At 38.2% G+C, this 27,749-nt stretch overlaps 1 protein-coding gene across 1 annotated transcript; it reads right to left on the bottom strand.

Annotated features, from left to right (window-relative positions):
- Positions 1-18,863: 18,863 nt before the first annotated feature.
- Positions 18,864-23,281, bottom strand: LOC148037753 (Single hybrid motif superfamily protein). Its single transcript, XM_087676721.1, has 6 exons — positions 23,044-23,281; positions 22,584-22,632; positions 22,342-22,468; positions 22,192-22,262; positions 22,000-22,072; positions 18,864-21,899 (listed from the first exon to the last, which is right to left on the bottom strand). Exons 1-6 carry the CDS (start codon positions 23,198-23,200, stop codon positions 21,729-21,731), a joined length of 648 nt encoding a protein of 215 aa, XP_087532847.1. The 5' UTR covers positions 23,201-23,281; the 3' UTR covers positions 18,864-21,728.
- Between the last annotated feature and the right edge of the window lie 4,468 nt (positions 23,282-27,749).

Here is a 27,749-nt window from a genome sequence, read left to right as displayed (position 1 = left end):
GCCCTTCTTTTTGCATGAAACCTCCAAAATTGGTTGAAAAAGTAACTTGATTTTTGCATGTCACCCTATTCTAAAAGTTTTCTACAGCTTTTTAGGATATTTACAAGAAATAATATCTAGAACATCAAAAATAGGCTAAACTTGTCCAAAAATCATGTATTTTAAAACTAACCATACTATGGACACTAGCACTAATGACTAAGATGACATTGACTCTCTATATTCATAAGAAAAGTGGATGATGATGTGCTCTAGGCTTTTTCACAGTGTGTCCACATAGTGACATGACATCCACCCCCTCTGAACCTGCACATCCTCTGGTATGTGCCATTGATGCACCACTCGGATCAAACGCCCATAGCATCAACTTGTCGCTCATCATGCATATAAGAAGGCATTCCCTAGGATCATAGATTAAAATACTCAGTATTTGTACAACTCTTGAAACCACACCTAGTGCCCCCTCTAGGGTCATAAGACCTTGGGTGTGCATCATATACTAGAGGCTACTGAATCTCCATATACAGGCTACCAATGCACCCATCAACAAATATATAGCAACATGCTTGCTCTCTCAAAGTCCAACACATGAAAATATGCTTATACTAACAATTATGTACCACATCAAACATAAACTACTAAAGTAGTCCATATCTTGAAGCATCTTTGAATTGCCTATCAAGGCCTCTGATAAAGCATCTAAAACAATTTCCAACTATGGAGGATTACATCTAACATCCTCTAAAGGCATATCCTCAAGTTCATGAACTGTCTTAGAAATGATAACTATATCATGCAAATCATGTGCATCGAACACTTCATCAATCTCCCTCTAAGTCCCGCATCAAGTAAAACATGAGCTTCATAAGCCTCTTCAAATGCATTAATAAAATCTATAGATGCAATGGTTGACTCTTCCACTATAGGATCTTCCAAGGTATTCGTGGCTATCTCAATATCAAACTGCAATTTATATCCTAGTTGTTTGCCTTCTTGCTTGCTATCCTATTTCTGCTCCTACCCAAACTCTTCCGCAACATGCTCATGATTGATTTGTAGCTTTAGGCTAATCCACATTTTTTCTTGTCACTCTCTTAGATATCCCTGCATTATCTTCATCTCTCTTTCGTTTCTCTTCCACAAGTACTCCATGTTTTGCGCTTTTGCTAAATATGCATCCACTGAATAATATGCATCTACCGGTGATTCCCAACTAGTTATATCACGAATGTCTTGTTTTGCATGAGACTTTTCACTATCAGTAAATTTTCTCTTTTCAACTACATGAAAAGCATGTGTCCATATTGCAGTCTTCAGACCTTGGCCAGGCATTCTATCCAAATGTAGACCAAAAGTAGTAGCATGTACAACTGCATAAGCATTTTGGACAGCCAAGTCTTTCAACAACTTTTACATACCTCCTTTTCCAAAATTCAAAGCAAGAGGCAATCCCGCATTTCTTGTGCATGGATCTTGCCATCTTTCCAAAAGATGAGCTATTGTACCAAGGCATCCTAACAAGCAGCACAGTCCTTCCTTTCATGCTACAAACTATCACACCAAATACATCTTTTCCCTAGTTTAGGGGTTGCTGCGCGTTCCCTTTCCTCTTGTCCTTTTTCATCCAATCTTGCAACCTTCAACTGAAGATCCTGCATACCTTTTACCAATTCATCTAATACATCTTCCCTAATAGTGAAAACTGTAGGTACAACCATAAGGTTAGCCACAGAATTGGGTGGCTTACTAGATAGATCAATTTTTTTTCTCATAACAATGGGCAAGCTAGATACATGCAATCTTTCTCTTCTTCTGTGTTATCTCACTAGTGCAGTAATAGCTTCCTTAGCATATCTCCGCTATGTTTTAAGCCATGTCTCTATAGTCTGATCCTCTAACAAATCAGCAAGCTTTTCTTGAAGCTCAGAATCTTCCACTTGTAGAAACAATTCAATTTCCTAACTTGCAAGACCTTGTTGTTATGCAAGATCTAAGTGCTCAAACCAACTTTCAAATTCTCTTAATAACTCTATAGCCACAAGACCCTTTTTTGGGTTGTAGAACCCACTCCTAGAAAGTCTTATAGGTAATCAAACTAGTATCTTCAGTGTAAAATTCTTCCTTGAGTATCTTCTTGAAAACTACCCAATTAGCATCCTGCATGTACAATTCAGTAACTCGGGCTTTCAATTCATGTATAGTGACTTGTATAAAATACTGGCTCCATGCAACTTGAGCCACCCGAAAGAACTCCATCTTTTGAGCATAAGTATGCAAATCTGCATATACATTTTTTCCATTAAACAACTTCATCTCACACTCTATTGCCAATAGAGCATTTATCACAACAATTTCTGTTTGAGCAAAAGCTTGCATTACATGTTGTTGTTGTTGTATCTGCATAAGCATGTTCATATTCTACACTAACTACTGCAAAACATTACTAGAAATTGTGCTTGAAGGTTCTCCCATCTTGTATCTCCTTCTAACGACCTTTCACGTCAATTTCACCGGATCAAAGAGAGAAGAAAGTAGAGTATTAATAGAAAATAGAAGAGAAGAAAAAGAATAGACAGGAGGTACACATGAAAAAAGACAAAGCACAATGAATCAAAGCAATATGTATTGATAGAACCTGAGAAGATAAACAAAATCCTTGTCTGGGACTACTCAGAAGTAATCTCCAAGCATTAGATCTCCTAGAGCTCCTTGGTAGACCAAAAATGTACACCAAATAGTAGCTTCTTCTCTGCTACTCTCAGATTGCAAATTTGATGGTTTCGTTGGCACCAAAAGGGGGGTGAAACCTCATGACACCTCCTTAGAATTCTCACAAATCGCTCCTTCTTCTTCTCCCAGTTCAGAGTGTTGTTTGCTGCCTGCAAACTAAGATCACATGCCATATTTTGAAAGCCCTTCTTTTTACATGAGATATCCTAAATTGGTTGAAAAAGCAACTTACTTTTTGCATGTCACTGTATTCTAGAATTTTTCTATAACTTTTTAAGATATTTACAAGAAATAAGATCCAAAATATCAAAAATAGGCTAAACTTGTCCAAAAATCTCCTATTTTGAAACTAACCATACTATGGACACTAGCACTAATGACTAAGATGACATTGATTCCCTAGATTAATAAGAAAGTCGGATGACGATGCACTCCAAGGTTTTTCACATTGTGTCCGCGTAGCGGCACGACACTGTTTTGGCATTTATATCATTAACATTGTCAATATCTGCATTAGGATATCATTCTAGTGATACTTTACAATTGGACATCAATTAGCCCACCTACCCAAGTTACAGATATCTATCTAGTCATCTTTCTACTTAACGTGTTCACATTATGCACCAATTTTATACTATGTATGTTGTACTCTCTCTTATTCTTGGTAGGTTGTTATAGTGGAGAAGAATAAGGAGGAGGAGGAGGATGAGAAAACCTAGGGTTTTTAGCTTTCTATCTTAGTAGACTATTATAGCAGAGAAGAAGAGGAAGAAGCAAAACAAGAAGAAGAAGAAATAGGTCAATAAAAGTAGACTTCTCATTCATTACACTACCAAGTCATTTATTTTCTTCTTAGCCCCACATGCATCTACTTGCCTTGTTGAGACATCTATGAAGGTCTTCATAGTTGTGTTAGTATAATCCATAAAACAACTTGATAAGTTTGGGACACGCGGTCAAATCTTTGGATTTGTCATGACTTGAACACTATAACTCCAAATCGAGCGCTCTATAGCTCAATAGATTTCATTTTTCAAGCGTTTTCCAATGATAGGTCACATCATATGGTTTTGAGAAACTTATGGGCATATTATCTAGGTGCCACCTTTTTAGTGTTCAAAAAATGGGAATTGGAAGATTCTCAAACTCACTAAGATTGTGTTATAAGGGATGGTAATGGAAGACTTAATGATTGTGATGCCAGGAGGCATATTCCACAGTGGATTCCATGAGATTTTGCGATGGATTCCGTAAAATTATATTTATTTACCGGGGCTCGTACATAAGGTGGATTCCTTGTGCAAAAAGTCGATGAAGACACCTGTCCTTTTCGAGCGGCTCGTTAATTTATTGTGCAAGTGGGTGATTCCATAGCGGGTGATTCTGCAAAATACATATTTAAATTAATGGACGTTTATGATTTTAGAGTGCGCACTCGTATTAAATTAAGGTTAGAACAGAGTTCCAATCTATTTATTTATTTTGTAGCTGAAGACTGCTAGGTATTCACTTTTGTCAATTTAATTTTATTATTTTCTAACAATTGTAAATGCTTCAGTTGATGTGTAGAGTAGGCGGCGGTGACACTGGGAAGCACTAGGCGATAGTGTGTATTCAAGTTATTTAGAAGAAATTATCATTTTTTATGGGTGCGCATCTTAGACATGGCACCAATATTTATTTTAACGTGCTTATTTATTAAAGCGCTTGACATATATTTATTATTTTGTATGTGCATGGACGTATGATTTAAATATTCATTATTGGACATTGTATTTGGGCATAGCCCGACTCTTGGGGCGCCCAACCGCTTTATTCTTTATTTGAAAAAAAGAAAACACAAAAGCTAAAGTATACTAATTGTAAATTTGGGCTATTTTTGAGCTTGGAGATGAATAATAAATTAAATACATGCTTTGTGGAGCGCTCACACAAGGCATGGGGGGAGATTGTACCCAATTGGTCTTTTTGCTTCATGTCGTGCAAGTCTTCTCTCTTGGTTTTTGAGCAAAAAGTAGAGTTCTTTGTTCTTGGGAACCTTCCGGTGTTCACAACGTACGCATAAACAGTATCCGATTTGTGCACCAGTGGTATCAGAGCGAAATTGAGATCGAGGGCTTCCAATCGCTTACCATCTCGCGCAAAGGCAAAGCTCCTAGAACGATCGAGCTCTACAGTCAGTCTCGCAAAAATCCGTCAATACCAACGTGTTCCTGGCGGTGAAGAACCCCCCGCTACGCATTCAGATCACCAGGGACCACTCTCAGGAAGCGAAGGACCACCAGGGAAGTCTCTTTGAAAGTCATCTTTCTTCTCAGAGACAGAAACTTAAGAATTTCATTAATAATAAGCTTAAGGCTTAACAAAATCTTAAGCTTCACTTTTTCAAATCTAAATTTCATCATCGACGGCGAGAGTATGAATTTGTTGTAGTCGATGTCGACAAGAACATGTCGCCGTCCTATCACATTGATTCTAGGGAAGTCATGTTTCTTTTATTAAAGATTAAGCTTTTTAAGCTTACTAAAGCTTAAAACTTAAAGACTACTACTTTAAAATTTTCTTCTTAGCCGGCGTTTACACTGGTAAATTCCGAACCGGTTTTCAACCTCCCTGCAAGCCCCTATTCGCACATGTGCTCTGACAAAGCTAAATTCCAACACATAGATTGCTATACGCAGTCTACACGGACGAAGTATCCTCTTGGAAGAAGACCGACATCAATTTCCGTAGCCATGAAGAGGAAAGATCATAAAAAGCCAGTTTTTAAAAAAAAGGCAAGCCTTGTAATCCCGAACTTCAGCTACGCTCATCCCGCTAATAAGATTTCGAGTGTGTGAGGTTGTTTGAAATTTTGTAGGATGACCAATCAAAATATGGAAGATTTTATGGCCGAAGGTGATCTATCGGAACCAACGATGGAGCAAAAACTGGACCTAATTATGATGCAAATTCAAGAGGAACGAAGAGCACGTCAAACTTCGCAAGTTCAATTGGCCAGTCTTCAACAAACTATTCCAGGTCAAGATGGATCGCAACCCGAAGATATTATACGATGTATGATTGATGCAACACTTGAAGGGCAATCTATTCGGAAAGAAACAAAGATAAGTAAAAGAAATTTCAAATTTCGTACTTTCAATGGTTCACGTAATGGAAAGATTGTACTTGCTTTTATCAGTCAATTTGATGATCATTTTCATGAAGAACAGTATGCCGAAAAAGACAAAATTAAGTGTGTCACTAATCATTTAGTGGACAGAGTATCCTTATGGTGGACTGTTGTCTGCAAAAGCATTGATTGTCCTACTACTTAGGAGACTTTCCAAAAGAATTTTTTGCAAAATTTTCTTCCACCCCAATTCCACGAAAAAGCAATCAAACAGTGGGATCTTCTGCAACAAAGAGATTGTGAGCCTATTTTCCAATATACTAAGTGTTTTTGGAATGCTTTATTACAACTTTGAATGCTCGAAGATGTACCTGAGAGACGACCCATAAGCGCAAGTTTATGTATGGGTTACTTAGTCACTTCTATGCTGAAGTGAACATGTTCAAGCCAACGACTCTTGAAGATGCAATTTCCTTGGCCCATGATGCTAAAGAAAATCGAGGACGAGGGAACCACAAAAATTCTCAAACAATGGTAACTTTAGTATAAAACAATTCAATTCTAATTTTCGAAGATTCAATCAAACCGTTTCCTTCCATCTTCATTCCGTAAATCTTGGACACAACCCCTTGCTTTACCATCAAACACAAATCCAAATCCTAATCCATCTCTTCGGCCAAATCCCAACATTCCTAAACTTTTCGCTATTATCAATAATGTGTCTAAAGCCAAATCCATAGTCTCTTATAAATGCCATCAACCTGGACATCTAGCGGCAAATTGTCAATCCAAAAAGCCAACTGTTCACATCAACTATTTGGGAGTGGCTAAAAATGAAGACCATGAAGAAATGCAAGATTTCACGGAAGACGATGACGATAACAGCACTACTTCAGATACTTTACCAAGTATACCAAATCCCCATTCTTTATTAACGATGAAATGTCTTATGCATGGTAAAGAAAAGTCTGTTTTACATGATGATGGGAGTACACACGACTTTATTTCTGCAAAATTGGTCAAAGAATTGAAATTACATATTGTTTCCACTCGTTATCGCATCAAGCCTGCATTCTTAGACGGCACTAGGAACATAAGAAGTGCATGACTTAGAAATTAAAATTGGTGATTATGTTGAATGTAGAAATTTCTTAGTTGTGCCTCTGCAATCTAGTGACATTATTTTAGGAATGCCTTGGCATCATCTAGATAATCCCCATATAGATTATTCCACGCATTTAATGAAGATTCATTCTCATGGGAAACGAATCACATTGCATGGTATACACACTTTTGATAATTTTCCATTGCTTAGTCATACATAGGCTAAACGTGCATTAAGAAAAGGTAGCAAATCTTATTTAATCTGGGTGAATGAAATTGAAGTTAAGGGGAAAATAAGTTGCATCCTAGGTACGCACAATTTCTTTCACAATTTAAATACTTTTTTATTGTTGACTTACCACTTGGTTTACCATCCACACGTCCTGAAGATCATAAAATAGACTTAATTCCAGGTTTCCAACCACCATGTAAAGCATCTTATTGACATAATCAAATTGAGCAGAAAGAAATTCAAACTCAAGTTGAAGAATTGTTAACCCGAGGACTCATTAGACCCAATAGTTCTCCATTTGGTCCACATGTTCTATTAGTTAAAAAGAAAAACAACACTTATAGGATGTGCATTGATTATCGTGCCCTAAATAAAATCACTATCAAAAATAGATATCCGATCCCTAGGGTAGACGATCTTATGGACAAACTACAAGGGGACTGCAATATTTAACAAAATAGATCTTAAATCTGGATACCATCAAGTACGATTGGCCACATCTGACATTTTCAAAACAGCATTTAGAACTCAATTTGGACATTATGAATTCCTTGTTATGCCTTTTGGATTAACTAATGCACCAGCTACATTCAGTCGTATGATGAATCGCATATTTTTGAAGCATCAACATTGTGTCATTGTTTTCTTTGATGACATATTGGTTTTCAGTAAGAATGAGAACGAGCATTATGAACATTTATCTTTGGTTTTCAAATTAAGGAAAGAGACTCAATTATATGCTAATCTTGAAAAGAGTGAATTTTTCCAAACACAAATTGAATACTTAGGACATATTGTTTCATCTGAAGGTATTAAAGTTGATCCTAAAAAGATAGAAGCAATTTTGAATTAGCCGATACCTAAAAATGTGCATGAATTACGTTCTTTCTTAGATCTTGCTAGCTTTTACAGAAAATTTGTGATTTCATTGTTTGCATTATCTTTAACAAAATTATTAAAGAAAGGTATTGTGTATCATTGGTCTAAAAATCAGCAAAAGTCCTTTGATTTACTGAAACATGCTTTAACTCATGCTCCTGTATTGCAACTCCCTAACTTTACTAGACCATTTTTCCTAGTAGTCACTAACGCTAGTGGATCTGGAATAGGAGCTGTCCTTATGCAAGATTCACATCCCATAGCTTACTCTAGCTGCAAGCTTAAACCCTCTGAACTTAAGTATTCTACCTACGATAAAGAATTGCTAGCTATAGTACAAGCTTTACGTCAATGGAAACACTATTTAATGGGATCTGAATTCATGATTAAAGCTAACCCAAAAAAGTATTAAACATCTCCTTAGTCAGCCACAAATATCTGACTGACACATTAAATGGCCTGCTTTTATTCAATGTTTTCATCCACTTATCCAATATCAACTTGGAAAAGAAAATATTGTTGCCGATGGCTTGAGTAGAAGACCAACTATTCATAATATATATCTATGATATATTTTGATTCTCTTATCCCTATGAAAGATACCTATGACCAAGACCCTAGTTTTCAAGCTGATTGGAATAAATTAATTGCCAATAACTGGATTCCAATTGATTCATTGTCTTATGCTGATGGATTTATGTTTTATGAGAAAAGGTTATGTGTAATTGTTCCATTTAGATCATTTGTGTTGCACGAAATTCATCGCCCCCCATATCAAGGCCATAGAGGTATTATTTCTACTTTACGTACTTTGATTGAAGATTTTTATTGGCCACAGATGGAATCCGATGTTTCTAACTTTGTATCTGAGTGTTTAATTTGTCGAAGAGTTAAGCGACACCATGGTAAGCAGTATGGTTTGTTAATGCCTTTACCAATCCTTGAAAGACCATGGGAGCATATTTCAATGGATTTTATTACTCGTCTGCCTAATACTCAAGCTAATCACAAAATGATATGGACTATTATAGATCGATTTAGCAAATAGGCATATTTCATTCCATGCAAGAAAACATTAACTGCATCTCAAGCTGCTCAATTGTTTTTGAAAACTATTTTCACTAACCATGGTTTACCAAAAGTTATTATTTCTGGTCATGATTCTAGATTCTGCAATTATTTTTAGACTACTTTGTTTGCTAACTTAGAAACAAAGATTGATTTTTCATTTGCATTTCATCCTGAAACAAACGGACAAATAGAAGCTACAAATAGCACAATCTTAGATCTTTTACGTGCATACACAATTTCAAAACCACAAACCTAGGATACACACTTGCATTTACTTCAGTTTGTATACAATAACACTCCACATACAGCTACATGAAAAGCACCTTTTGAAATCATTTATGGATATAGATTGCCTACACCTCTTACTTCATTGTCAAACAAAGTTAAAGTAGTTGATGATATTGCCCACATGCATGCTACTATTTTCGATAAAGTTAAAGATGTGATTGCGAAAGCCCAGCAATCATATACTAAACAAGCAAACAAGAAAAGAAAAGTTATGAATTTTACAGTTGATTATGCCTGGTTACGAATTGAAAAGCGAAGACTACAAAGTGTTGAGAAACACCATGTTGTAAAGTTAGCTCCTAGATTTTATAGACCTTTCAAATTCTTCACAAAATCAATGACAATGCCTTTAAATTAGAACCACCCAAACACTAGAAAATCTACAACACTTTTTATATCATTTTGTTACGACCTTTCAAAGTCTAGATATTTTGTGAAATTTAAAAATCATCCTGTTGAAGAGGCCCAATGGATGCACGCTCGTGACCTAAGTGCTTACCCCTCATTGCTCGCTCCACATTGAGCTAATAGAAATTGAGGACAATTGCTATCCCATCCCGGGGTTATAATGCCAAGAGGCATATTCCACGGTGGATTCCGTGAGGTTTTGTGGTGGATTCCGTAAAATTATATTTATTTGCCGGAGCTCGTACACAAGGTGGATTCCTTGTGCGAAAAGTCAATGGGGACACCTGTCCTTTTCAGGCATCTCGTTAATTTATTGTGCAAGTGGGTGATTCCATAGCGAGTGATTCCGTAAAATACATATTTAAATTAATGGATGTTTATGAGTTTAGAGTGTGCACTCGTATTAAATTAAGGTTATGATAGAGTTCCAACCTATTTATTTATTTTGTAGCTGAAGACTGCTAGGTATTCACTTTTGTCGATTTAATTTTATTATTTTCTAATAATTGTGAATGCTTCAATTAATGCGTAGAGCAAGTGGCGGTGGCGCTGGGAAGCACTAGGCAAGAGCGTGTATTCAAGTTATTTAGAAGAAATGATCATTTTTTACGGGCGCGCGTCTTAGGCGTGGTGCCAATATTTATTTTGACGCGCTTATTTATTAAAGCGCTTGACATATATTTATTATTTTGTATGCGTATGGGCGCACGATTTAAATATTCATTATTGGACATTGTGTTTGGGCACATCCCACTCTTGGGGCGCCCAACTGCTTTATTCTTTATTTTGGGCTATTTTTGAGCTTGGAGATGAATAATATATTAAATACATGCTTTGTGGAGCGCTCACACAAGGCATGGGGGGAGATTGTACCCAATTAGTCTTCTTACTTCATGTCATGCAAGTCTTCTCTCTTGGTTTTTGAGCAAAAAGTAGAGTTCTTTTTTCTTGAGGACCTTCCAGCGCTCACTACGTACGCATATGGCATCCGATTTGCGCACCAAATTGGGGGACTAGTGAGGTGGAACCTAAATTACGTCTGGATCAAGTTGGCCATTGATGCTATAGTAAGAGCAGAAAGAGCACTCAGAAAGGGCCTTAGTAAAATACTAACATTGATAGAGGTCAGGGGGCCACAATCACTCTTGTTAGAGTTATTAGGGTTGCATGAAACAAGCCCACCACAATCAAGAAGGGGATCCCATTAGAACCATCTTCAAAATGATTAGCTTTTTCTTTTGATCTCAAAGGAGAAGAAGATGAACTAGAAGGTCACCATCAAGAATAAGGAGAAAGTGAGCACCAAGAAAGAGAGGAAGGTGAATTGGGGGATGAAGCAAAAAATAAGAAAAGACGATCAACCAAGAAATGACAAAGAGAAGGAGCAGCCTAACTTTTAGAGGAGAAAACAAAGGACTAGGAAAGAAAGAAGAAAAGTAAAAAAAGATCCACCTCTAGAAGTGAGGTATAAGAGATTGAATACCATGTTGCATTAGAAGGATCTAAGAGAGAAATTTTGAACCCAGAGAAGTTAATCATGCCAAAGAATATGAAGATACACTCATGGCCATGAGAACTCCTTTTGAGGAGAATTCCTTTTGAGGAGAATATGAGAAAAAAGAATGAATTTGTTGCAAAGTAGGTATACATGGAATTTTTTGCCAAGGCCAAACAAGGAGAGAGTTCCAAACAAAGGGAACAAGAAGCTACCAGAGGAGACACCCTTATCCATAAGTGATTTGTGAAGATTGTTGGAAACAATGTAGAAATATAGAATGAGATGTTTGAGATGAAGAAGATGAAAGCAACTAAAGAAATGATTGTCAATTCTCAAACAAAGCAACATGCTAAATCAACCAAAAATTCTCAAGAATGACATAGTAACATAATCCGCACCTTCAAGGCTGTGACTATACTTGAGAATCTATATGAGGAACTCAAATAAGATAAGGCAAGACCTTTCAAAGAGTGGTAAAAGATTCAAATATGATTGGATGATGAAAAAGCTTCTTAGCTGGAGTATGTACAAGAGTCAATCCAAAATCTTTTTGAAGCACAAATACAACTAGAGGATAGGACCAAGCAAGTGGAAGACATGGGAGAAAAGGTGATGAAAATGGAGAAGATATATAAAATTTAAAAAGAAACTAGAACCTCAATGATAGAATTCACCATCTAGATGTAGCATGAGAAAGCAAAAATAACCACTCTAACTAGGGAGCTATCGAGAAATTATCACTCACAAGAATAACTTAAGGAAGCCTTCATAGGGTTGCAAATATATACTACCTTGACTAGAGAGACTAGAAATGTAGAGGAGAAAGCAATAAGGATGCATAAAGAAAGAGGAATTTTCTAGGAAGATGGCTATAGATCTAACTAATGCAGTACAAAGAGAGAGCCATTATAAGGAGCATGGATGGATGGGAGTGTGATCAAGTGGTTGATGATGGGAATCTGATGAGAATGATGATGAGGGGTGATGTTCAAATTGGTGAGTGAGAATAGGGACAATAAGGGATGAGATGGGTAGAAGGTAGGTGCAAATGTGGATGGAGCGTGAAACATGATGGAAGAGACGAAGATGACGATGTCGATGATGAAGCCAATGATGGCAAGATCTCAGGTTGAAGAGAGGTAGATGGGAAGCAATGGAGTAGTGTAGTGGAGGGTGTGTCGAATGCACTTAATGGGTAATATAATTAGAGGGCATGGTGCACCATGGATTGGATCACATGGAGGATGCCATGAATCATATGGTAATGGGTGCATTTAGGGAAGAAAATTCTCAAAACCACACATACTCCCACCACGGATTGGATCACATGGAGGATGCCATGAATCATATGGTAATGGGTGCAATTAGGGAAGAAATTTCTCAAAACCACACATACTCCCACAGTCTTATCCTTTTTGCAACACTCTCAAGCACTTGAGAGAGATTATGGATCCATATAAAGGTGAATTGATCTTTTGTAAGAAACTAATGTATGAATGAACATTCAACTACAATATTGCTCACAAAAAGTTAGTGAGTTGAAATTATTTACAACTATTTCTAAGTTTTTACTCTACTTGATGCTCCTAATCTACTATAATCTCTCCAAACTTCCAATTCCCAAGTCAATTCCGTACCAATTGGGCATCTTAACTAGTTGTGTGTGTTTCACAATAAGCAAGGCACAAAAGTGAGGGATCAATTCCTCACCATCCCACTCATGTACACAAGCCTCCTTCTTGCTACACCGTGAGAATACAAACACCTTATGTGGATCAATTCTATCCTTGGCTTGGGAATGGAACCATAATGTTAAGCTCAACAAGAGCTCAATAATCAAGATATTGTACAGAGACTCTTATTTCTTCAACAATTCTATACATTAGGGGCTCAACTATATCTCACCTAGTTGGCTCATGTTCTAGCTCCAAAACATCTACTTTCCTCTCACAATCCTCGTGCAAGTGAGAAACAGATAGACTAAAGAGGTGTAGTAGACTCACCTACTTACCTTCATTGAGTTGTAGTTTAGATGCATCAAATGTTTTCCAATGGCCTCCAATCCATACGTTGCACTCCAATCTATCTACTACTCCTTTTCATCCACTCCACATAGCTCCAAAGTTCAAAGAAGATAGAGAAGAATAAAGACAATGAAAGAATGGACAAGAGCTTCTCCTAATTATCCCTCACCCTCACTCTCACTCCCCCTCACTCAACTCCTTATCCTTTGAGCTTTGGAAGTAAGGAAGAAGACATGGGAAGAAAGAGGTGAAGATGAGCTTCATTCTCACTAGTCTCTCATTCAAGCTCACACTCTCATTCTCTCCCTCGCTCTCAAGCAACATTATATAAGAAGATAAACAAAAAGGTTAGAGAGTAGAGGCTTAAAGTTGTCATACACAAGAATGAGTTCTCTATTCCACTTTATATGCTATATACAATAAGGTTTAGGTTAGGGTTTCCCACTTAAGTTGGGTACCCTCTATATTTTTCCACTAACGACTATTCCTTTTGATTATGCTTTGGCTCTTTTGGACACAATTTAGCCCAAGTAAAAATGAATATAGAGATTTCCCACAATCTTTTCATCAATTGTAGGTCTCTTAAATGTAGCTCCAAAAATAATTCACAGTTTGCATGGGAATAATCTCGGCACTCATTGAATATTTACAGTTATGAAGGATGTTTTTCACCCATAGGTAATAAATTGGAGACATTTCAAGGACCTTATAGATTAGTGGTGCCCAAATCAACACATTAAGCTCTCTAGGGATTGATCGTGATCCAAAGAGCATTTAGATTTTGGCACCCTCAAGCTTTTATTTTATCTTTGGTGTCCTTTTTCTTTGAGAGGGTTAACATGATCCTAGATAGCATGCTAGTCTTTAAGGAATTTTTAGCCTATTTTACTATGGATTGGGACAATCATTGTGGTTACTATGATGAAGGTGGATATTATTCTAATGGCTTATGACCATGATGAAAAATCTATTGGATATCATGAGCATAGTAAGCCTCTTGATTATTTTAGCCATACCCAAGATTCCCATATTGTTCATAGTCAAGGAGATTAAGATCGTAATTAGTCCAGTGGGGATTGTGCTATATGAGGTTACTAAAGCACAAAATATAAACTTTTATCTATGATATCTAGACCATTATCTACTACTCCTTTATCGCTAGGTATATTGATTATATCTTCTATAATTGAGCGCTTCTCTACAACTAGTGTGTCCATGTAAGGGTTCTTCATGGGGTACACATCCAAAATTTCATCAATCATATTCTAATTAATAAATGCTCAAATTTTAGTTTATAGCATGCACATAATAATTACCAAATCTGTTTTTTGTGTACACCAAGAGCCTTCTCTCTCTCACTAGACCAAGCACTTACCTTTTAGAGATAGAATCAACATAGGATCTAGGGATTATTACCTAGGTAGTCCTAATGAGAGCTAATCAAATCAATTCATTTTCTTGAATTTCAACCATGATAATTTGGGCTATCAATATTTAACCTTGCTTTGTACTTTTCTTACATGTAGTGAGGCTCCACTTTGATGATGGAGGACATCACACACTCCCTATCCCTCTCACTCTATAGCATGTAGTGAGGCAACATTATCACAAATAGGTGTATTGTGCTTGTGGGAGGAAACCCAGTGTTTTACTACCGCATGAGAGATCTAGTTGGTCTTTACATGCCAAGGCTCTGTCCATTATGGATGTAATTATCACTACCTTGCTTATACAACTTTTTTAAAAGTTGTATTGATCATTTACTTTTTTAACTTAGTATTTTTTTAAATCAATGTAGAGATCAAGACAAAATGGACATGAGTTTGGAATTGGATGTACACATAAATACGTCCTCCAAGATATGGCCCTTCTCCTCAAACATCAACAAGATAATGCACAATAAGATTTGAATGCTTATTTTATTACTCATGCAACTAAGAGAGAAAGAGAGGAGAGAGATCATATGGTTTGTAGATTATAAATTAGAGTTTATGAGGTTTGTAGACCATTTTATATCAATTAATATTTTATATAAGCACAATAACAAAAATCTGAGTCTTGGGGATATCATGTTCCCTATATTAGCCATTGTAAGCTATGACCATCAAGCTCCCCACTCACCAATCCCTTATTAGTAAGTCTTAGTACTAAAAAAGGTATGAAACAAATAGAAGTGATTTGTCAGTGAGAAGTGAGCTTTGCCAACTTGGCATGCGAAATCTCTCCATGCATAGACATGTTTGCATGAATAACAAACAAAAATACAAAAATAGATAAGTTACATGGATAGTCTCATAAAATATACATGATTTTGAGGGGAAATCCCACAAATTGAAAGATTGAAAATTAACTTGAATTCTTCATCACCATTATTTTCTTCTTGAAGTTTATTTATCCTTAACTCTGTATCTAGTGGTTATGGGCTCTCATTAATGAGCTCAATTTTCTCGTTTAGAACTCATCATCATCAGTGTCATTGGCTTAAGATTTTTTGTCAAATTATGCTAACACACAATGCTCATGTGGCATGAAATCAACCAATGCATATGTTTTTACATTATCAAGAATTACAACATTGGCCCGTTAACATCTAGGATTGATATGCACAATTTACCACCATGGAGAATCAAGATCTTTATGGAAGAAAAGCTTGTTATAGTGGACCCAAAGAATATATGGCTCCAAAATTTTCCATAACTTCTTGGAAAAATGGATGGACCGAAAACTAAATGTCTCTCATCTCATTGTAGCATGATTGTCTTTATACTTGGCAAGGAATCGATCCAATTTCAAAAAAACCTACCAAAAGATGTGATTCTCAAGTTCTAAGATCTTTTATATGATCCTAAAATAATCAAGCATTCAAAATCAATTTGAATGTTTATCTATATTGAGGTAATTGAGTTCATAGATGTTGACCATACACCCCACATAGTCAAGCTCATCTTGTTGATGAGGTTTGTATCAATTTTATGGATGATATTAATGATGGCATTACTAATTTTCTGCATGATAAGTGTGATGATAGAAGCATCAATGATAACAACAACAATGAGAGGCTTCTACGATAAGAATCTCTCAAATTATATATGCAATCTCAAAGTTAAAGTAAGAAAGTGCAAGTTTCCTATCCTAAATCTCCATAATTGTCATACTTGGAGTAAATTAATAGATTACATGCAAGTTTTCTTATCCTAAATCTCCAAAATCATTACCCTTGGACAAGGTGTTCGTCATGTCCCTTGGCTCCTCATATACAACACATATTTTGGAGCTAAAAATTAGCAAAGATAATGGATTGGGATCCCAAGGATGTAAGCAAGGAAGTAATTGTGCAAAGTCCTATTGATTGTCTTGCCTTTGGACATATCGATTCTAGATGGTGAAAGTTTGAAAAAAATCCATGTCACATCAAGATGGTTGTTGGTTGGGATGGTGTTAACCCATTCTTCATGTGCTCTACTAGATGTTCAACTTGCCTAGACATGCTTATTAAGATAAAGTGTTTACTTTTCTTTGCACATATTAATGTGTACTTAAAGCCATTGATTAAAGATCTCAAAGAGATATGGAAGCAAATAAAGGTAATAGATAAGTCCAACCTAGTTGGGGAAAGAAGCTTCAAGGTTTGTGGAATTTTTGCATGGACTACACAACTTCCATGGGTATTCAAGTTTTTGCTTGCAAGTACATAATATTCTTAACAAATTTTCTGTAGCTACATAAATATGCTTGGCTATGATATTATTGAAAGTCTTCCTTGTGTTTCTTTACATGTTGATCATAAAATCCAGTATTCGTGTAGTTTTATCTATGAAGGGTTATAAATTAGTCCCCCTTGTAATAGTTGGTTGAGAGCTTTAAGAAGTAGAAGTCTCAATGAGAGCATCTACCTTTGATATCAAGACTTTTTTCTTAAAGACCGTTCTTTTCATAGCAAAGCACAAGGTATGTACTTCAATGGGAGGATTGAGAATGGATGATGTTGTCTTTATGTGTATGTGAGCCATGGAGTTTCCTTAATTTGTTGTAGCTAGTCAAATCACTCTTATACAAGACTTGCATGTACTCTAATGACAATTGAGAAATATCATGTAAACTTAGATGCACATCATTATCCACATCATGATTTGAAGCATGCAAAAATGTAACACACAACATGTAAACAAAATGTAAGCCTTTTTCAAATGATGCCTTGAAAAAATTGTGAAATCATAAGAGTGATGGCAACAAAGTTGAGGGCTCAATATCAAATTTAGACCTAGATCAATTTATTGACTACTAATATTAATGGTAACATTAAAGACTGCATTAATTAACTAATTAATGTCATTTCAAGGATCAATAACTACTAAGGGATACTTGAAAGACAAGTTGGCATAGCCACTATATTTATTATTTGGTGAAATTATTTTTATGAACATTGAAATAGTTATTACATTAATATTTTGAATATCAATTTAATAAGCTCAATACTCTTGAAAATGAAATTAAAAGACTACCACTTAATAAAACTTGTCTATGCAAGTGAAAAACATATTTTTTAAAGCTAATGAAAATCTATTCTAGCCATTGTTAGAGAAAAGCCATTGTGAAAAAAAATGACTATTAGAAAACAAGAAGATGTTGATGCCATTCACAACCATCATGACCAATCCTATAGTAGATGACAATAGTTTAAAGCACTCTAAGTACATATAAAAACATCCCAAGATTCAACTAGTACAAATGTTAACACACAAGAGAAGACAACAATCTTTCTCATGGTTCTAACCTGTAGGTGACAACTTCAATAGCTGTTTGAGCAAGATAGCAATAATTTTTTAACCTTTCTCATTATAAAAATCTAAAATTTCTCTTCAACGTTCTCTCTCATTCTTCGACCATCTCTCAAGCTATCTCTAATGTAAATCCTAGTTTAGGATAATTAAAGTCTTAATAGTAAACTCAAGACATGTGCTCAAAATTAAAAACCTACAACTTGAATTCCAACATTTGAAATTAAGAAATTTCAAGGAGATTTAAAAGACTAACTAGTATTAGGACTAAATTTGTATTTTAAGTAACAAGGTAAATGTCAATCTCTAAGTAAACTAATGGATAAATTAGTTTGTAAACTTCTCAATCAATTTTGATAACAAAAAGCACTTGGATTAGCAAAGTAGATCAAAGGATCTCAATTGTACTCCATCCATTCATAATAAAAGTTAGAGAAATATCCCAAGGGACATCAATTTTAGTGCCAACATGCTATCCATTGTCCAAAATTATAAGTGATAAAGTGTGCATTCTCAATTTATACAAATTTTATACTTGTTGTAATTAGTGTTAAATTCGGTTGTTTACCACCCTAGCCTAGGATAAAGGCTCGATCTCCTTTATGCACACTAGAAATAGAATGCTACACTACATCTTTTTAGTTCCTAGTTGGTTACAAAAAATCGCATTGAAGAGACAAAGCACACATGGTGGGAACGCAAGCAACATATTTTAGTTTCAAATGTTCTCACATCAAAGAACCTCCAAAAAATATTACTTTAACTAGCACAACTACCCTAATATACATGTTTGACATGGATTTCAATCAAGGACTATTGTTGTATGGATTCATGCACTATGACTACTCTAGAAATCTGGACACCTATGATCCCATGGCGAGTATATACTCTCTTCTGATTAGCCTCCCTTCCCTTGGTCCAAACAAGAAGCAAGAGATTGTTGCCGCATCCTCTACCAAGGCTAATATCAAGTACCATGAAGGCCATCTATCTTTGAAGGTTGTAACTAAGCTCCAATTTCTTCTTGAGGCTCCTACTATGATCCAGACCAACAGCCAATGCACTTCCTTGCAACCCTATCATCTCCAATCAGATGAAGCATCCATCCAGCATAATCATCACCACTAACTACCTAGATTGTCATCCCTGTTGCCTCATCATCATCATCATGTCTAGGATATAGGCAGTGCTCCTGCCTGCTGTCCGGTGCCATCATGCTGCTACCACAATATCCCTGCTAATCTTGGAGCCTTCTCCAGCCTTAGTGACTGCTGCCCAACTAGCAGCATTTTATGATTTCAACTGCCACACTGCTGATGCAGATCCATTTGCTTGCCGCATTATCCCCAGAGCAAAAGACAACTTCACTTTTTGCTCATCCATTTGCTTGTAATCCTGCTTGACCCTCAAAACGTACATTGAATGCAGTACTGCTGTGTGCACGAGATCTGTCAGAGTACAATGCTCCAACAACCCCACACCCCCATCCTTTGAGACAGGCTAGGCATTGTAGTCCTCTATCACTCCCTGAAAACCTTATATATACATTCATCTATACCATTCTCTTTGGGAATACATTTTGTTGCCACTGATTGTACATTTTCTGCTTTGTATGTTTGCCTTGTTATTTCCTCACATTCCCTACAAGCCTCCACTCAGATGCAGCCTTGAGGAACTTAGAGACAAGAAGTTACTTAAGATTTTATCTGCTACAAGGGAAAAGCAATAGCTAACCTCAAACTTGATGGAAGGTCACAAGACAATCTCATGCACACATGTCAACCATGCATGTGGGCTTCACCCATGAAACAAGCAAACCCGTCAGTTAGCATGGCCAATACTCCAACACATTGAAATATCACTCTGCAAGAGTCCCCATTCCTCCACCTTCGCCTTGCATGCTTCCTCTTACACATTACAAGTACCAATTGGACCAAACCCTACTTGGGTTGGCACTTACCAATCATGAAAAGCTGATGGAAGCTTTTTGAGAGAACATCATCTAAGATGTTACCTGCTAGCAGCATGAGTTCAATGTGCTAAAATTTACAATTCTTTTTTATGCTAACCACATATCTTCAAAGTCCAAGTGCACACTAAAAGCATAAGTAACACTAATGGCAGGTGGCAAGTAAGAATTGCCATTTGTTGCTCATCATTACCATTTGGCTCAACTGCTGATAGTACTTCAAGTCCACTTGCATGCAAGATCAAAGCCTTCCATTGTCTTGCACTTTATAGCTCACAACAAACAAACCGAGGTTAAGTTAGTCAAACCTAAAAGCATCTCTCTCCACCACCAGCTTCCAAGAGCACTATTCCTCCAAGTACATATGCCCCATCCCTGACATGCTTAACAATCAAAAGTGGTGTCGCATTCCACCAGCCTGTGGCAATGTAGTACATTCAAGCCACAACCAAGCATACCAATCCACCAGCCTGTGGCAATGTAGTACAGTCAAGCCACAACCAAGCATACCAATCCAATCCTACCTCCAATGGCTGGACCTTATAACAATCTACCGAGGAGGCAACAGTCCCCAAAATGGTGCTTTAAGCCTATGTCATTACCTCCCTAGGGTAGCACATGAGTGCTTGAAGCGTATGTCCTACACACAAACCCCTGCATATGATATGGTATGCCATCTTGCAACCCTCCAAGTACGCAAGCTGGAAACATGCCAATATCTACTCCTGCCACATGAATACAAAGGTATACTTCTGAGTCTTTAAAAGAGTGTAACAATATAGTACATAACTCACTAGGATAACAGATCCAGACCTGAAAAATGAGTACAAACTAAGTCGATTGCATGGGTATTACCCAGGACTCCAAATGTCTGGGACAGTCATGCCTGCTACATTAGCCTTGGCTGAATGGGACACACTTGACTTTATAGCTGCTGCAACTGTAGGCCAGTCATCATAAACTACTCCCATAGTAAACCCTCCCTCTCCAATTCAATAATACGCACAAAAGGCAATCTGCTGCTCTCCAAAGATCTGCCTGGGAGCGCGTGTAAGCAGCCATACTAGTTGAGCTGCCAGTGGACTATCCTCCAGGTGACAGCCAGTGTGCACAAATAAACAGCTAAGCTTCTATTCATACCAATGTTTATCAACCTCATGAATATGCCCGCTTAAATAGCCCCACAAACTTACCGGTTGCTGCAACAAATAGGAGTGAGCCTTCAAAACCACAACAGGAGCAGAACAGAAAGAAATTTATTTCTTGAAGGCCATTCATTATGCATAGATATTTAATTCCATTCAGTTTGACTGAACTGCCTTCAGGGAACTTGTAAAAGTATCAAAACCCCTTCTGATATATAGATTGCTATGCCCTTTGACAGGGATTTCAACAAAACGATTTATATTTGGGATTTTGCCAACTGCCCAATGTGGACAAAATAAATGAATGCCAATACTTGTGGGACATTAAGTTCTCCATCAACCAACTGAACTATTATGTTTGACAAAGTAGAGAGCTTTCTGATTAGCTCTGCCCAGTAGTCGGAGTTTTGTAATTCAACCCAATATTAGGGGACCCCACTTTCTCTGTCTGCTCTTTTGCACACCAAGCCTACGATCTGTGTATTGTTTGCTACTTAGAAAAGTAATTCAACCCAAGATTAGGGGACTCCACTTTCTCTGTCTGCTCTTTTGCACCAAGCCTACGATCTGTGTATTGTTTGCTACTTAGAAAAGTAGGTACAGCTCTTTTCCAATCATCTGACTTTGGCATCAAAATGGCTATATATCCTTCAGAAGATGTCTGCAACAGCATGTATTCTTCAAGAGTAAGTCTTGAGTAGGGATCCCCATAGACCGAGTTCAAGTTATGTTAGCATTGAGAAAGAAACAGAATTACTCACCTTAGATTCGAGCAGCGATGGTTCAGTTAACAATCGTTCATTAACTTCCAACAGGGCTCCTTTCACACAACATCTGCCACCAAAAACTCTCATAAAGATTGTCAAAGATTGTCCTTAACTTATGCGTGTTGCAGTCTAATAACTCAGCTGAATTTCTAGTCTTCTAAGCAGGTACAACTGTTATCACCAAACCTGACAATGTATGTTGACTTGTTTGTGATTACTTTGCATAAAGCGGAGTTCGGGTCTAATATACATGCATCCTGCATGAACAGGTTACGTGAACCCATAATACCTATGTAGTGAAATCACAATGACAACTGCTAAATGCAGAGGACCTACAGTTTTGCGCTTTCCAGTTGCTTTCATATCCACGCGACTCTTCTTTCCCACATTGAAATCAACAGCTGCAACTGTGGAACCTTCCTCAAATGCAATGTGACTCGGTGCTAGTCCAATGACACACAATCTTCTCCGTAGACGTTTTTCAATAGTTTTGGGACAAAAAAGTAGAACAGACATAAGCAGGCATAAAATATGATCACAGGAAACAAAATCCATGATCGAATTTCATACAGCCGTACCCATTGTCATGCCTGTAAATGTACTGATCGTGCTGCTCTTTCAAAAAATCTACAGACATGTGACCCAGACACCAGGTTTAGAATCTGAGGTACGGAAACTTTGAAAGATTCTCCCGATGATGTCTTCAAAGTTCTAGAAAAATGTAATCTAAAATCAACAATTCCCGATCAACAAAAATCTGCAGATGCTTAATGGCAGACACCAGAATTAGAGTCAGCTTGCAGGTACGGAGACTTGGACTGATTCCATTCATCACTGAATCAACAATATCCAGGGTTTTTCCTTGAAAAAACTCAAGATTTAGAGAAGAATTGCAGGTAACAACGACTTGAACCATTCAATTGATCGTGTGCTCCTGTACCAAACAACCAAAACTAACACGCTGCAACTGACCAAGTAGGAAATCGAGGGTTCAAACTTTGGGAAAAGTTGACCCGAGAGGCTGTATTAGAGTGTTACCTGTGACAAAATAATGGGTGTAATTGCGCTCTACAGCAGGTGCGGGGCGCGAGGGAAGATCGTTAGCTGATGGGTAGAGACTTTCTGCGGGAGCGGACGAGCAGAGGGAGCTATCGCCCACTTCCATTGAACCTGGTATATCTTCGTCATCATCCATGGAGTGGAGTCCCAGACACTCTCTTCCTGGTTCTGGTACAAGTCTACTCTTTCGATTTCAAAATTATGATGCACCAGGCACCTTATTAGCCTAAACCTGGTCCAGTAGGGGGTTTTCCCACCGTCTTTTAGAAAAACCTCGAGGCCTTGCAGTTGAAAAATAATTAGATTGGCACGTGCAGTAATCGTACTTTTTATTTTATGTGGAGAGGCATGAAATAGATTGTGTACAATATATTCCTATACTAAATCAAGTTTCTTCTCTTCAAAAAGTGATATTTTTTACATCTCCCTGGTGTCCGTATAGGTTGTTGTAGCCTAATGTAGTATTTTTTTGCAGAATTGTATATTGCTCCAAGTTCATAGCCTTTTCTATATTGTCGACAATCACCTCGATGCTCACGTCAAAATTTTCTTTGAACTATTGATAGGTTTGGATTTCTTTTTTCTTTTTTTTTTACGGTTTTTCTTTTGTGTTGTTGGAGTCTTTTTTCAATGTTCATGGTGTGAAGGATGAAGGGTGAAGGGCATGAAGCGCATGCGTACTTGTGCTTTACTTCATCATGAGCTAATCGTAGAAGTTTGGGTTTACTCCACATAGACGTGATGGTCCATGTCATAAGGTCTAATGCCTACGTGTGTAATGTAGGTCAGGACATCAGTGAGGAAGTCATCGAAGATATGCAGTTCTTTGTTAGTCAAGATTCGATCGGCCATGACATATTCCTCTAAATGTCATTTGCGCGTGATGTCCAAGACTCTGAAAACGAGGTAGAAGCCACATAGGAAGGGTCATACTCAGTGGTTTTGATTGTGCGCCTCTGCTTGGTGTTGGTCATGATTTGGCGGTCCTCTTGTTTACATTGGAGACACAGAGCATACCATTTTCTCAAAAAGGAAGATTCAGAGTTGGCTAGCTTTGTCAACTCTTCTAGCTCCTAGCATGTTACAAAGACTTTGCTCCAACGATAGGATGTGATCAGCCGTTGTGTGCAACCTTGCACTCAAGAGATCTCATTGTTAATCAAGGCTTTGGCCATTTCGGGAAGCTTGACGAACACGAACTCATATTCCTCCCAAGTGCATGGCAAGGAGCGTACTTCCATTGCTAATGTCTCATCGAGGATAGCTCTTAGCTAGCGTGGTGAATGTGGTGTCCAAGCATTTGATATACAGGTGAGGAGATCATCCCCTGTATTCACAGCTAGGTCTGAGGCCAAGGCAAGGATGGATCTCCTCTTATAGGAAGGTGTGAGGCCTATGAGGAGGTTGGGGTTTGGCTGGACTAGATAACTCCACTACTGATGCCTGCCTTCTATGCTATTCAATGGAGTGCTTGTCGGACCACTTGTGCAATGGATTGGGCTTGCAGCTTTGTTGATGTGCTATTCTCTACTTGTGGAGTTGTTGGAATACTAGAAGTGTCAAGTTGAGTTGGTCTAGAGACATCTAGTTGTGGTTTTGGTCTATAGATGTATTGGGGCTCAATGGGTTTGGTTCCTTTTTTGGATCAATTGGTTTTTCAATCCTCGTTGGCTTACCATTTGATGGAGATGGGCAAGAGGACCTGGATTGAGGAATACGCATGCCGCTTGTAGTCTTGGGCAACCGAATCCAGTTGTTGCCTTCATAGTAGCCTTAAGCGTGCAATAGATCTTTGGGCACCCATCGCCGCTTGATCATTCGTCTGCTTCGATAGCGCTAGCTTTTCCTCCTAGGCCTAGGGCATGATGTTGTAGTAGGTTACGACTTCATGCAGTTTGGCTTCTAGGCAACTATGTTTGGCATTTGGGCACCCATTTGAGTTATTGCTCAATGCTCTTGGATGTGGCTCCTTTAGGTGGCGGGCTATTTGTCTTGGCAAGATGTGGGACAAGTTATGACCCCCTCTCCTTAGACCTTGCACTTGGTTTCTCTACCGGTGGCAATGCAAGCTGCTACGATGGAGTCGTGCTACCCTTGCTGAAAGATGTCACTATCCAAACATTGCCAATGGCAAGGTGAATACATTGTGAGTCATAGTGGATATTGCAGTGTGCTTGTTTCTTGAATGTGCATCCTAATAGCGATTTCTTACCAACGGCCTTGATGTTAGGCATCACATTGAAGATCATAGGTAGGCTCTCAGTCTCGATAGAGACCACTATTTTGCACTTTCCTAGTAGTGAGTGGGATTGTCCCCCAAATGGGCTAAGTTTAGCATTAGTAGGCTGTAGTTTAGCATAAGGATATTACAATCAGCTCCCTCGTTGATGAGTGCATCAAAGGCATATGTTGTGTGACCAGTGATCGATATGCACAGGCATGTAGGTGCCACTTCTTCCTCATCCTCTACCTCAATCTTAGTGGTGGTGGCTACTCTTACATTTATAGGCAGGTTCGGAGGCTCATGTGGTGGATGCACTGGTGTTGCTCGATTGCTAGAGCTCCTAGCCATCATGCAAAGTGGCACTAATGGTGAGATCCTACTCTTCAATGACAGTTGAGATTATGTGACTTTTTGGGACTCACCGATTGCCCTAGCAGCCTGCTTATAATTCTCCTCTTTATCTGAGAACGGTAGATCAATGGTGGCTAGCACATGCATCCAATCCCACTTGTCCTCAAGGCAAGGGATATACTTTGTTAATGGCCCCTAGGAATTCCTAATCTCTAAGTTTCCTTTCAAGATAGCGGAGATGGCATCTAGGTCAACCGGCATGGTCTTCTAAGTATCCATCTCGACCTTTATAGCATCCGATCTATTGCCTAAGAATATAAGACCGTTGCCCCAATCTTCTATCACTCGTGTGTTTCGTATCCAAGGTTGGCCTAGCAAGACATCATAGTCCGCTCCCTCCATGAGTAAGAAATTCACTGAGAATTGGACTCCCATTGTCTTCAAGGGCCAATCTTTTAGCACTCCAAACAGTCTAACCTTCCCGTATCTATGATTCTCTTTCTTGTAGCATCTTCTCATGCATTGGCATGCAAGTTTGCGTGTATCTTTGTGCCTTCCTAAAAGGCATTTATGTGCAAAGACTTAGACAATGAGTTCAAGGTTAAGCTTGGTATATGCATTATTGTGTCATGGTCAGGCAAGTCAATCACTTCAAGCTCATCATGTCGTCCTACCCCCACTACTTCAACCCTTACCATAGCATCGAGTACTGCCTAAGCAGCTCTCTCAGAGGTAGGGTCACAGGGGCCGATATCAACATCGTGAGCAAGTTGCCAATTGTCTGCTTTTCATTAGGGTGTACACTCTTTTGCTAATGATCTTGGGCAATCTGCCCACTTGTGGCATCTAGGCTCTGTCTATGTGGTGTTACGTGGGGTGTGGACCCATCTCTTGATTTGAACTGAGTAGGCAAGACCAATGTGCTCACACTAGAGAGCTCATCAATCTCGTATTCGATAATGGGTTATGCATCCTTTAGTTGTGGTTGGGCTTCTCTCATCCACTCTTTGACCTTATCAACCACTTCCAATTGGTGCCTCAGAGTGGGATATTCTCCAAGCTTGGAACTTCCCTTTTCTGCTATCTTAGGAACAGATGTCTTTGCTTCTATGTCCATGACTTGCTTCCTCTTTAATAACTTGGTGGCACTTTCTGTCTTAATCATAATCTTTGTCTCAGCCCTCTTTTTCCTTATTTTATAGCTTCTCTTCCCTATTGAAGCTACGTCGAGGTTGCTAGGTCCGTGTAATGAAATACCGGCTTGCTTTGCCCATGCTCGGGTCATGACATTCAGTGAAATCGGCATGGCTTCACCATCAACTATTTCAACTTCAAACACTCCCAATGGTACAAAATGGCATGATAGCTGAACTAATGGTAGAAGATTTTCACCTAGGGCACTTGGCATACAAGTGTGTGATCCCACACTCAGGGCATCTCAGGTCAATCAGTCTTCTCTAGATTAGCTTGCTCCCTTTTGAGGCATTATGATGATATGTGTCCTAGGTGATCGTAAGTCCAGCATGCGATGGGTTCTTGGTTCTGTCTTCCTAGACCTCTATCTCTTTCCCTACCCAACGTCATCACCAACACTGGTCTGAAATCCATCAAGATAGGATTTCCCTCTTCATCATATGAGATGTAAGGGTTTATGTATGCTTCGTCCTCATTCGGCTCCTCTACTATGTAATGTACCAAAGCATCACTCGTGGATGGATCACAATGCATCCAAGTGGTCTAGGTATTCGTGTGGGGTTGATGTCCATCCTAGGGATGGCTGGCTTTGAATTATTGAGTGCTTTGAGAGCTAGTGGATCTCCCCTTCCATAATGTAGCAATCTATTCCCTAGGTAGTAAGGCTAATTGTATGGCTGTGGGTATGACAATCGCCTCGGTAAATCGGCAATGCATTACATCATGGCCAAACCTTCCGCAATTGGCATAGAGTTTGAAAGATCTAGATCCATGCACTCGGCTAGAATGTGGTTTCCTCCACAATGCACACATTGCACATAAGGTCATGCGGGCCTTCTCATTATCTCTTGAATCTTAGCCAACTCTAGCTTCACATCCACCAACTCTTGACTTTGGTTGATACTCTTTCCCTTGT

Source organism: Lygodium microphyllum, chromosome 4 (assembly GCF_053477565.2).
Source record: "Lygodium microphyllum isolate KBCC chromosome 4, Lygodium_microphyllum_v1.1.10, whole genome shotgun sequence".
Lineage (NCBI taxonomy): Eukaryota > Viridiplantae > Streptophyta > Polypodiopsida > Schizaeales > Lygodiaceae > Lygodium > Lygodium microphyllum.
Note: the sequence above shows the minus strand (reverse complement) of the source record. Positions and strands in the feature narration are given on the sequence as shown.

What these genes read in the sequence shown, in the direction of transcription:
- LOC148037753 (XM_087676721.1), bottom strand. Translation starts at nt 23,200, where the DNA reads ATGGATGATGACGAAGATATACCAGGTTCAATGGAAGTGGGCGATAGC. An exon ending in CACCCATTATTTTGTCACAG is followed by an intron (nt 22,633 to 23,043) that starts GTAACACTCTAA and finishes ACATGTCTGTAG; the next exon opens with ATTTTTTGAAAGAGCAGCAC. An exon ending in CATCGCTGCTCGAATCTAAG is followed by an intron (nt 21,900 to 21,999) that starts GTGAGTAATTCT and finishes ATGCTGTTGCAG; the next exon opens with ACATCTTCTGAAGGATATAT.